The sequence below is a fragment of the Tinamus guttatus genome, unplaced genomic scaffold, assembly GCF_059628265.1.
Source record: "Tinamus guttatus ecotype Peru unplaced genomic scaffold, ASM5962826v1 Tinamus_guttatus_pri_ptg000246l, whole genome shotgun sequence".
In the NCBI taxonomy this organism is placed as follows: domain Eukaryota; kingdom Metazoa; phylum Chordata; class Aves; order Tinamiformes; family Tinamidae; genus Tinamus; species Tinamus guttatus.
In genome coordinates, this window is record NW_028288780.1 from 98,923 (window position 1) to 111,765 (window position 12,843).

Here is a 12,843-nt window from a genome sequence, read left to right on the forward strand (position 1 = left end):
GCAGATTTCAGGACTGCTATGTCATTTACTTTTGTTCACTAGCAGACACACAGTTAATCGTGCTTACCAGGGCCATTTCAGTGCCAGTTACACAAATAGCTGTTTCAGCTTTTCAGCTGTATTCACCAACTAAAGCAGCATTCCTTTTCTGGAAGGCCACTTCCTTCGAAGAAACTTTGCTCATTTAAAGAGAGATATTTCTCAAATATTTTAGAGGATTAAAATCAATTAGCAAAGGAAAAAAGCCTGTTTTTTTTTTAAAACCATGTATGTGTAGAAGAAACATAATTTTCTGCCTTAATTATTACATAATCCAGTCTTAGCTTAAATCACTTTAAAGTGCATGACTTCAACAATCACTTCAGAAGCAACGCACCCAGCTTTGTATTTGACTGATACAGAAAAAGTAAGAGCCATAAGTACTCCTTGATAGTAAAAGCTATTAAGGAAGACAATTCAGTATGAAATTCAGTCAGTGTTATTTACGTCCTTACCAAGGCTGCTAACAGAGGTGACACCAATTTGGCCACCCCCTGACAGAGCGAAGATCTTGGCACAGAGCGATACAGAGATCTTAACTGCCCTGAAGTATCTACGCATAGACTAGGTCTGATCTACAATTCCTATTCCATGTCATAGTGTTTATTCTAATCAAGATTCCTTTTAAAGGGGAACTTTCCTGGTGCAAACTAATTGGCAAGATGAAACGTAGTCTGAAGAGGAATACTTGAAAATTCTGATGGCTGTTCTTTTTTAAGTCTCTTCAGCTATAAGGCAGTAAACAATCTGTTTAACAAAACTATAACTTGTTAACCACCTCTGTATAGGAATCTCCTGCTCAAAAACAAGCAGGTTTTTTTTTTTTTTTTTTTTTTTTAAGAACCCTATCTGGGGGAAAGAAAATCTGAATGTGAAGGTACAAGCGAGAGTTCCAGTCATGCTCTTCTCAAACGGTTAAAGAGGAAATGGTTAAAGGGACATCGAGCCAGCCAGTTCTGAGATTTTAAGACAAGCTTAAACAACATTCAGGTTAACATTTTTGTCTGGATGTTTTCAAGAGGCTCTCCTCTAGAGGAGGACTCTCACCAACACCCAACAGAACTATGTATCAGAGTAATCCACGCAAGATATACTTGGATAGAAACTTTAATCCAATACAAGGATAGGGGAACACGGTGAGAAACTCCTGAATTTTACACCAAAATACCTTTTTTCCTCCCCCCTCCTGTTGGGGGTGGTTGGGAGGGAGGGGAGCAGGTAGGGAGGGAAAAGGGGGAAAGCAGAGGGTACCACATGAATCTTATGAAGTTAAGAGTAGCAACACTTTAGGAACTATCAGGAGATTTATTTATTTTTTACCAAAGGGCAAGAAAGTAATCAGAAACAGATCTCCTAAAAACCTCCATAGCCATCTTCATCCCACAATTACATAGGAAAAAGAGCAAGTTGTAAAATTCAAGAATCACTCCCTCAAACACAACACTACATACATTCAGAAGCAAAACAAGCTACCAAACCTTCAGCTTAGCAAACTGGAATTCTCCAAAGCAGCTGCAAGCTTTTTTCCATAAATACCACAATCAAAACCAGCACAATTATTCAAGTATTCAGAAATCTTCTTGAAGTTTAATGTAAAAGTTGACTTCACTAACAATCCCTTTAGGAAAGGGGAGGAGGGGGGGGAAAAGGAGTGCTTCCCATGTCAGGAACATTTCTTTATTAAGTCCTATGCAACTACAAGCAAGCCGGTAAGTCTTTTTACAACACAAAACTCCAGGCCCTGTTAGATGTACTCTGTAAAAATGAATGGAATACTTGGGAGTAAGTCAACAAAAATGGACCTACTGCCAAATATTCTTTAGGTTCTCTTAACATGGAAAAGAGCCCCGTCCAAAAACTTGAAAGTCTAAAATAACACACGCAAGTTTGGAAAAAACACTAACAGAGATTCTGGAATCCACATAAGTGATGAGTCTTACTGATGTTTCTTATGAGTATCAGCCAAGTGCTTTCTATCAGAAAAAAGATTTATGTGACAAAAAGGCACTCAAACCTTCATTAATTTTGCATTGCTCATTAATTTTGCAAAAAAAAAAAAAATGTTTTCAAATTCTAAGGAGCACTGATCTGCTGGCACCACCTCAGTCAAAACACACCAATATATGCATCTCAAGAACTCCCTTTTTCCACACACTCCAGAATAGTTGAAATCATAGGCAACTTCTGTAGTAGTTTCCAAGTTACCCATTATGCCTTCTACTTGCTGCTAGAAACCCTCAGGTAACAAAGGTTGGTAGGTAATAAAGATTGGAGAGGGGTCTTAACAGTGATACAGAGAGGTACCCTATCCTATTCTAGGCTGAATTAGCTCACTCTTATGCTCAAAGCTCCCAGGGCATGACCTATAAGTACACCCTGTGCAACAACGTGCCTCTAGTCACGCACCCCTGCCTTGGAAGGGAAGTGCCCGAGGGATGTTACCGCATGGCAGTCTCCCTGGAGCAGCGCAGGAGGGCAGCCTGCCTAGGCAGGCCCCTTGTGCCAGTCCTAGAGCTTTCCCAAGGCGCCAGGGCCAGCGCCAGCCTTGACCCACACAGACTGCCAAGGAACCCGCACAAAGGGAAGTGTGGCATAGACTCCCTTTCCAGAGCAGCCTAACACTGGTGTCCAGGACCAACTGACCAAACATGTCTTGTTTTCTTGGATAACTTAGATGTACTTTAACAGAGGGTGTAACTCTAAAGACACCATTATATGAGATCAAAATATTAATAAAGCAGCTCTATCATGTTCAAAATACATTCAAAAAGACTAGCAAACTCAACATCAAGGAAAATTCAAGAAATGAGTACTGAAAATGAAGCAGAAAACACAGTGAGCATAGTAATCGTCAACAGAAGTGTCAGCCACGTTTCTGCATGCTTATTGCTTGCTTTATTTCGACAAGCAGGTCTACGTGTCCAACTACTATAATAGCACCCTGAACATCCCTGTACCATTTCCTGTTTACTTGCCAACACGAACAATGACATAGAAAATAGTCACCAGATGATTCCCGCACTGGGTGATCTCATAACTTCTAAGCAACCATACAAAGGAACTGGAACAGGAAGGTACCTGTAACACTTCAGCATGAAAAAGAACAAGACATCAAGAACAAGAACAAGTCAAGACATCAGCTCGCCAATTACTGAACAAATCTCCTTATCTTAAGGTTTTCAGCAGATACTTTCCAGTTCTATTTAGCTCTGACCCTCTACGGAGCAGGTGGCTAAAAACAGTTAAGACTACAACTACTTAACCTAGAATGAGAGCTAATTTGAATATCACTGTTAGTATCACAGATGTTCTATAGCATGAGCTTTATTTCATGAGAATATGGTTTAGAAAGTTTTATATTAAAAAAAAAAAAAAAAAAGGAAAGGCTGCTGGAGAAACATTCATGAACCTCCTGTTTTTGAAGGTCTTTAGACTTAGTATTCTTGCAGTTTCTCCAATCCAATCAAAGTTTCCATGAGCAATGTAATCCTGTCAGGTTAGGATACTTCTGCCAAGATCCTAAAAGCCATTACTGATTTAATACAGACAAAGTGCTAAACAATATTAATAGGAACATTACAAACTCAAGAATGAGGCACTTCATTTTGTCATAAGGTTTAAAATTACATGTGCACTTGATATTTAGTTTCTTGATCCTGGTAAATTAAAGACAAAAACAACTGGCTCTCTCATTTACCCTCTTACTGCCATTAGCTGTTTCCACTGTCCTCAAAATAATTAAGAGCCCTACAATTAAGTCTTAATTACTACATGAGACTGAAATATTCTTCCTATCAAGGACACTGTACAAGAATCCAGAAGACACCTTGCAAACACCTTCTATTTTGGTCTAAATAGCACACTGCAGATTTGCTCATTACAATAACCTCAACTAATTAAAGTCAATGACCACTTTTCAAAGCTTTCTCTGTTCCATGTTTTGAAACAAGCAAAGAAGAAATATTTTTGAAGAGCCAATGCTAATATAAAAGGATAACAAATACATTTGCAGGAATTGCCAGTGCAACACTGGAACCGCAGTAGGAGAGCATAGCCGAACACTGCTACTGCAAGTGATTCAAGGTCCGAAATTGACAGAAACAAACAAAAACCACCACTAAATACCTGTAAAAGGAGGAAAAAAACCTACATTCTCATTACAGTGATTCTCCTTGACATTTAAAATTGCCCAACACAACATATCTAAGTCCCAAAGCAAGATAACTCTGTATTTTAAAGCAGAAACAATCTCTCATTGCCGAGAATCTAATTTTGTCATCTGAGAGAATCCAAGGTCAGCTTTTTTGTTTTTAGTACTACCTTGGGCTTACTTCCCTTAAGTTATATTATCTCCAAGATCAAGCTATGGAAGTCACCATGGGAACTCTTATTTATCACACAACCACAAAATACAGATTCCCAAAGTCTAACTACATCAGGTGGGAGGAAGATAGCTGCAGTTAAGCACTGAAGCATATTTTCTTTCATCTGATGAGCTGCATAAGGAACAAGCTACTAGACACATCCAAAGTTTGATCTGTGTATACTAGTTCTGTGTTACTAAACTTGCAGAGTTTTTCTTAAGAGAAAAAAGTTTATGCTCTCTCAAGTTGAACCACAGTCATGTTAATTCACATTTTTTTCAGTTTTCAGCTGGCTACTGCAGCAGCTTCCCCATCCTGGCCTCTGCCACTTACAAATCTAGATGCAGTCTAGCACCCCAGAACACCAAATACAGTGAACACACTGCTGTAAACAAAACCTATTCTCTTTTAACACTTTAGTAGCAATATCAACATCCAAATAGCTGACTACAGAAAAATAACATTTAAACCAGGAGTGGTCCCAAGGAAGGACTGCTTCTACTTGTTCCAAGGAAAACCATATTTTATTCCAGGCTTCTTTTAAATGAAAGACAAACCACACTCTGCATGCAGCCACACATTTATCTCTATGGATTTTTTTTCCTAAATATAGCATGTAATATGTCTAGAGGCCACACAATCCATGAAACATGAACCTGACTGACTTTAAAGGCAGTAGTGCAATTCATACCCTGAAGGCCCAGAAAGCTCCTGCTTCAGTCATAAGCCGTAGACCCTACGGATGCTGTCACAGCCCAGCCTCAAGGTCCTGCCTTTCCCAAGAAAAATGCTACAACAGCAGCAGTAGGAGTTGCCCAGGTTTCCAGCCACTCCATTAGGCATATTGTTACCAAAACTAGTATTTCAAACTCATAGAGCATTCAAAAACCAAACTTCCTCAAAGTGCAAGCAAAGGTTTCTTCCATGAGGTCTCTATTTAACAGACACCACTAAGACAACATCTGGACCTTCCATTCCAAGATACACACATTTTCTCAATTATAACCTGTGCTTAAAGGAGCCCTGTGAACACACTATAAGCTAAAAGACAAGGACAACAAACAGCAAGTAGAATCTCTACCGGCCTCCCTTGTGCAGTTGCATTAGTTATTTAACCTTAATATGAGGAATATCATGGAGGAAGGAGGGGGGGGAAAAAAAAAAAAAAAAAAAAAAAAAAAAAAAACACCGCAACACACACCACACACACAGAAAAACCCCACTACCTTCATTCACTCCTTTCCCAACCACGACCATTAATTTTCCTAAAACACCACTGTTTTAAGTAGTTTGAAGGATGGGCCTTGTTCTTAATCGCTGATATTGCATACAACACTAACCATCCAAAGGTTCATTTTTGAAGGAAGTCAATTAACCAATACAAGTTCCACTTGATTAACAATACAACAAGCTAAGAATCCAGAAGATAAGGAGAAAGTGTTTTTTCAGAAGCACCTTTTCCCAAATGTGATGAAAGTTTAATGTTGGACTGACTTCACATTACCGTCTATTCACAAACACAAATTGTGAGTTTGTCTTAAGCATTAAACATTTACTTTTAATCAAGAAAAAGACATTTGTATATGTAGCACAGTAAAACCAATACTGCTTTTATTGCATCTATGACAAACTAATATCACATTAACTGCTAAAGGAATCATCTAAAATATACATACTTCGTTTCTGCAGATAGACTGTCTTCCAAGTGACCTTTAATCTGCTCATATGTAAATAGCTCAGCATTTCCAGGGCTTCTAAAACAGTCTAACATGCTTAAACTGAGTAACACTTTTGACATAAGGAAAAACATGTGCTCTGCAATAGACCTAGTCCTAGTTCAGAAAAAAGAACAAGCAGAGGCCCCCCTCCCCCCCAAAAAAACAAACAAACAAAAAAAAACACACACAATCGAAAAATCCAACAACACACCAAACCAAAGAAATAATCTCTCAGAAACACAGTTAAATTTACAGTTATCACCAAAAACTAGTAAAGAGATCTCTAAGTTAGTGACCATTCGGCTCATTCTTCTTTCTCTGGCTTTGATGGATGAGTTACAGAAGGGGGGAGAAAATAATGACAGTGCTTAGAAAACACAAGAACAAATTGCTTTCTGTTTCTCCTTTCCAGTTGTGCAAGTTCCAACAGCTTTATTAGCTAAAGCAAAGCATTGTGCCAGATCTCCAGCTCAGGAAAAACTCCTCTGCTTTGTGAATCCTTGCATCTAAACTCTAGGTTAAAAGCCTTTAAAATAAATTGAACAGTTTCAGCTTTCAACCTCAGCTGTAAGCTCCAACTGTCTTAAGGGTATGGGAGCAATATTTCAAGTGTTACTAACACTGGGGAAAAAAGCATCTAATTAAACTCACTTCCATGGTGATGCTTGCAGATGATCTATAAAATGTTATTGGCAATAAAGTGAATGAGAGGGTAATTGTGCCAGCTGACAAAAGGCTCACTACAAAGTTAACCACTACAGGGTATTTTACCCCTCTGTCCCAACACACATCATCAGCCAGCTATTCTGTCTTATCACAGCAAGCCAGCCCGGGTGCAAAACTGGCAATAAATCTTTTGTACCTACATTCGAACACATCTAACCCGATTTGCCCAGTAGTAAGTTATTACAACCTAATGGGGCTGGTCTTCAAAATTTGAAGAAAACAAAAAAACACACACAGAGATCATACTGTCTTTATCTGTAATATGTTCATGTATTTTCCTCTCAAAACTGACAGTCTGAAGCAGAATGGTTTCATATAATGAAAATTTTAAAAGCAGTGATGAGTTTAAATTAAAAGGGAAAGGTTCAAAAAACTTAGAGAAAGTTTTTTTTTTTTTTTTTTTTTTTTTTTTTTTTTTTTACACATGGAAAACTAGAATGCATTTGTTTGCCCAGACATGCTTTACGTGCATTTCTTGAACAATTTGCTACCAAGGACAAGGATTAAAAGCACCGAGCCAAAGATTTCCACCCAGCCTTTCCTTTCTCCCATTAAATCAGAGTTTGGCGCAGAACCTTCTCCAGGGATGCCCTTATATGAACATGCCAGGAGCTAACTCTACATACAAGATGACCAAGGAAGATAAGTCTTTCTAGACTGCAGAAATGCTTGAGTGCCTAAAAATATGCTTTGACCACACAGACATTGGTTTGTGGAACACACCAGAGTGGAGACTGTTTTAATTAGGAATGTACCTTTGCGCCAGACCACGCAGCTCATGCTATTTCTTTATCTAAAAGACATAGGACACAGATGTGGATTTCAGCACGTTTTGCAGTCTAGTACAAGCCAAAATCATTAAGCAGGAATGTCAGTGGCTACAGCCTGCCTCTAGTTGTGCTCCATCTGTTTCACACAAGCTGTACTCCACCAGCACACCATGGGCTGCAAACACTGACCACACACACTCGCACACTACAGAAACCCACAAAGGCAGAGGAGAAAAGGGCAGCTAGATTGCACAGCAAACACTGCATGAAGGAAAGGTGTGCCGGGCAGGCAGAAACATTTCTCTAAAACTGTAAGATCCAGCGTAAGGAACAACCAGCTTTTGCTCTACATAGCTATTACCAAACTAAAAAGCTGAACTGTGGAGCAAAGTACTTTGATTTCATTGCTCAATAATTCAAAGTTCTTTGCAACACCTTCACAAGACAAGACAACACAAGATATTCATACTCCTAGGTTTGTGTTAGAACATCTAACAAGCTGTGGGTGCAGCTAGAATAGCTGCGCCACCATTACTGGAACTAGAGTCACTATACAAGAAAATAAGCTGCACAACACAGAGCAAGTTTTAACCACTTTGGCAATTAGCTGCTAAAAATACACTTCTCAGACTACTTTTCTTCCTGCAACTTTTGGATCTCACCCCCCCACTTACAAAGCATCTCGCAACTACATGACAGAAGCATGAGCTGGTTCATTCAGCCCACTAACACTAACTTCTTCCAAGCATGCTGGTTTGCAGCCACGTTCACAGAACAACCCTATGGCCATGCAACATTTGGACCCAGTGAGCAAGCAGAGGATAAGGCATGGATGTAGGGCAGGACTACCCTTCCCTGTTCTCAAGTCTGCTTAAGGACAAGCTGTCAAGGATGACTGATACAGTGACAGTCTTCTATTCTATGGGGAAACTGACATTTTTAGCACGTGTCTCCACCTCTGTCACTCACACTGACAGCAACTCCTCTTTCTCCCACAGGTGCACAGTAATTCATAGACTTTTAAGACTGGGGGAATACTAGAAGGCATTCAGCACCTAAAAGCATCCAGATTACCCTTCCGACACAGAAGCTATGACCTGTGCAGCCTCTCTCACATCTGAGGGCAGACAGATATCTGGAAATTTCAAGCAGTAAAAGCTATGAAAGTCTAATTCAACTATCTACCTTCAGATCACCTCACATTTCTTGCAAACAATCCTTGCCCAGCCAAAGCTTTTATTTCTGTGTACTTAGCTTCTGGCAAGACTATTATTGGATAGGGAGAGGAGAAAAGCATTAGAAGTGCATGCATGCAAAAAAATAAAAGTGTCTGGCAGCTAAGACAAACATGTTCTCCTAGGGACTGCTCCAACTCTCCCTTCCAACAGGAAAGACTGCTGACTAAGAGACCTTACCAAAAGGAAAAGGTATGAGAGTGTTGCAAAGCAACACAGATGGGGAAGCTTCAATTTTTAAGTGCAGAAGGGGGAAAAACAAAACAAAAAAATACATACACAGAGATCACAGCAGACAGACTGCTTTAACAGATTGCAAGAACAAAATGGCCATCTACTTTGCATTTAGAATGCTTCACATCTTTGCTTGGCACAGGAGAATAGTCTGATCTCATCCATACCAGGCTGTGACTGACAAGTACTCAGTGTGTTTGCTATTAAATATACTGTCTCAGCAAACGATGTGTACACAATTGCTCAGACCCTACAAATGAGACCAACAAGCAGTCAAAGCAGACAGTCAGTCACAGGCTATATTAGAAGTTAACAGGACTGGCAGCCACAAATTTAAGAGTTATTGCCACCGTTAAAGACAGGCCACTCGGCAAGTTGTACCACTAAGATGTCAGAATCAAACAGGTTGCTACCTTCTTGCTGGTTTTGGAAAGGAAGAGGGGAGGAAAGAGAACAGCAGTAATTGTGAGAACTGCTCTAATGGGCAGTATATTTTAGTTTTAATAAGTAACAATACTTAATATACCAACAGGCCATGAATACAATGAAACAATTCCAAACCCGAATGTTTCAAGGCTCCTGCATGTCCACAGCAAAAATATATGCGATTATTATGAATTCTCGTGCGTTTTGATGTGCAAGTGTTAGGGCATTCAGACGGTAAAGGGAAAAAATAAAAGTTTTGCCAATTATGCTTAAAAGTAAGCTTTAACCCCTCCCCATTCTCTGAACATGGCTCTTTAAGGCAACCCACATACACAATTAAGAAATCATATTCTCTACTAGCTTTGTTCTCCAGTTCCTTAAAGCTTTAGGCTAATTAATTTCAATTGAGTTGATTAGTGTCAACTTTTCAAAGTGAACCAAAAGTCATTTTGCTTTGGACAAGTTTAAGCATCAGAACAAACCCTCCATAAGAAGCCAACACAGGGCACTGACACACCTACAAAAGGGGATTTTGCTGCTCTTTTGGCCCTGGGAAGAATCAGGGAGAAGAGGAGGAAATGGAAAAAAAAAAAAAAAAAGGGCTGGGTCAGGCAAAAGATGATTGTGTGACAGGTAGAACTGCTGTCCCCTTTCAGTTACCAATCAAGACAACAAATATTCCTAATGACTATCCCAAATGGGGCCTTAGGGACTTGTCTGTGGGAAATATCATATATCCATGGTGCTCAGAGAGAGCCATATCATAACTTTAATTAAAAAGTCACCACCCCACAACCAACAAACTATGCAACTAAATCAGGTCTTAGCAACTACATAACAGGAATATTTACATCTTACTATGGGGTTAAGAAAAAAGATAGGATACTCTTTCCCAACATAACGCAAAAGACAAAAACGAGGTCAATGAAACAAGTATGTCTGAGAAGCGACCAGGAAGGAAAACAGAGAAGCAAATTAAGGAAGGTAATATAATGGATACCAAGAAAAGAGCACACGGAAGACCGACTCAAGACCATGTAAACCAAGGCCTCTCGCTTTTCTCAACTTCCTTTTCAACATGAATATTCCCTGTCAAGCACAGTCAAACACTAGTCTCTCCAAGCTTCCAAATTGTCTTCTGGATACCCTGAACACTGTCACCCTCCCGGTGAACAGAATCCTGGCAAATTAGTCAAGTCCCATAGCTGGAAAGTGAGGACACAAGAAGGTAGAAAAGTTTTATCAACAGTATTAAATATTTGCTTCCAACTACAAAAAATAACATATGAGCTATCAGCAGCAAGCAGAAAGCCAAGCTGCAGGATAGTTTTTCCTTTATTGCCTCCTGCAATAAATCTGTTGATGGGAATAGTTATTCTCTTCATTGTCTGTGCTGTCAGTTCAGCCCATAGAGGACTTAATCCTCAAAGCCCAAACACAGCCCTTAGCAGCTCATTCCATGGAGCAACAACTAACCTAGCAAGGATCTGATCATGCAAAATCGAGTTGCTTATCTCCAGCTGCTGTACTACTGGTACAACAACAAAGATTCCATTGCCTATATCACCCTTAGAGACAACACAGATTTTAAGCTGTTAAAATAAAAATTGCCTGGTTCCTGCTTTTATGTAGCAGAGGGAGAAACAGCAGTTACATTTGACATACAAAAAGTCTTCCTATACCTTCCCTTTAGTACTAAGGATTGTTCATGGAAAGCCCCTACCAACCAATTGCACCCGCAGTAGTTTTTCCTACAGCCTTGTTTTTACAAACCAGTCCAGGACAAAGATACTCTTAAGTCTTAATTACATATAAAGTCTCAGGGAGGGTGGGCGAAAGGCAGAGACTGCAAGAACCTCATCTAAGTGACAAGATCACAGCAAGAGGATGTGTTTGACCAAAGCAGAAGGTGTCACAACAACAAATTCAGCTTTCAGGGAAAGATAAACTAGACCAGTTAGAGGGCATGTTTATCCTGCTACACACTTTGCAGCCACCCATGCTTCCCCCTGCCCCCCAACTGCCTTGTGAGCAGGTTCATTTCATTAGCTTGGCAAAATTCGCACTGGGCAAATCAAGGAAAGGACCCAATAAGCACTCCAGCCACCAAGAGCAGTGAGCTATGCAACAAGAAGAATCATTTGCTCACATATTACTCAGTACTTATTAGAGAATCTCATTCCTATTGAGCAGCACAAAATACCCCACTCATTTCACAAAATAACAGCTAAGTACTGAAGAGATTGAAGGCTGCACAGAACAGGCTCTAAACAACTCAGACATTTAAGATGACACCTGGTGCCTAAGAAAGTTGCTGCTGTGGCTATAAAGCTTGCCAACTTGGAAATACCAGCGTATGCAACAACACTGCCTTTTTATTTTGTTGTTTCCATTTACTGTCACTCTCCATTCACTCCAGCTTCCTACGCGACCCTCGTCGGGCTTCTCCGAGCCACCTGAGCTCTGTTACTGAAGACAAAAGCCGAGCAAGGCGCCGCAGCCGGCTGGCTGAACCGGCTCGCCGGAGCCGCTCGCCTCATCGCTGCGGGCCCCGCGGGCCGCCCCGCAGCGCGCGCAGGCCCCGCGGGCCGCGCTCCTCAGGTGCCCCCCACTCCCGCGCGCCGCTTCCAGGCGCCCCACGCTCCCTACGGCGCCGCGGCCGCCCCGGCTCCCCCCAGCTTCCACTTTTCGAAGGGGAAAGCAATGGCAGCAGGGACGCAGCGCGGCCGCACCCCCCGCCACCCGCCCCGCCGCGCCTCACCTGCGCGCGGGCCGCGCTGCCCCAACGGCCGCAGAGGAGGGGCCCCTGCGCGGAGGGAGGCCCCAGCACCCCCGGCCGAGAGCGCAGCCCTTCGCCCCAGCACTCACACGACAGCCCGCGAGATCATCCACGAGACCATCCCGGTGGCGCAGACCCTCCCGCAGGAAGCGCGGCCCCTTCCCGCAGCGAGCGCGACGCCAAATGGCTCCGCCGCCCGCCCCGCGGCGGGCCAGGACACGCCCTCTCCCCGCTGATTGGCTCAGGGCGGCGGTGCATGCGCCATGGGGCCCCGGGGGGGGGGGGGGGGTAGTGGGGGTGCGAGGGCTGGCACGTGACGTTCGGGGGGCCGGGGTGCGCCGCTCAGGTGGGGGCCGCTGACCGCCATTTTCTGCTCTCGCTGGTCTCGAGGCGCCGGGAGCAGCGCGCGCGTTGGCCCGAGCTGCGATGGAGCCGGCAGGGTCAGCGCCGCCATCTGTGCAGGACGTCAGTGCTTCCAAGTGTCTTTTAAGTAGCGTGGGTACAGGATAATTCCTTTTTTTTTCCTCTGTCTCATACAGTAGTAGGCTTTGT

The 12,843-nt window shown here is 42.1% G+C and overlaps 1 protein-coding gene across 1 annotated transcript in view; it reads right to left on the reverse strand.

Moving 5' to 3' along the window:
• Positions 1 to 12,416, reverse strand: part of REEP3 (receptor accessory protein 3) — a 28,546-nt gene extending 16,130 nt beyond the window's left edge. Inside the window, exon 1 of the mRNA XM_088526455.1 lies at positions 12,381 to 12,416. Within this exon, the coding sequence (XP_088382581.1) occupies positions 12,381 to 12,412 (32 nt within the window). The 5' untranslated portion in view covers positions 12,413 to 12,416. The remainder of the gene's footprint in view (positions 1 to 12,380) is intronic.
• Between the last annotated feature and the right edge of the window lie 427 nt (positions 12,417 to 12,843).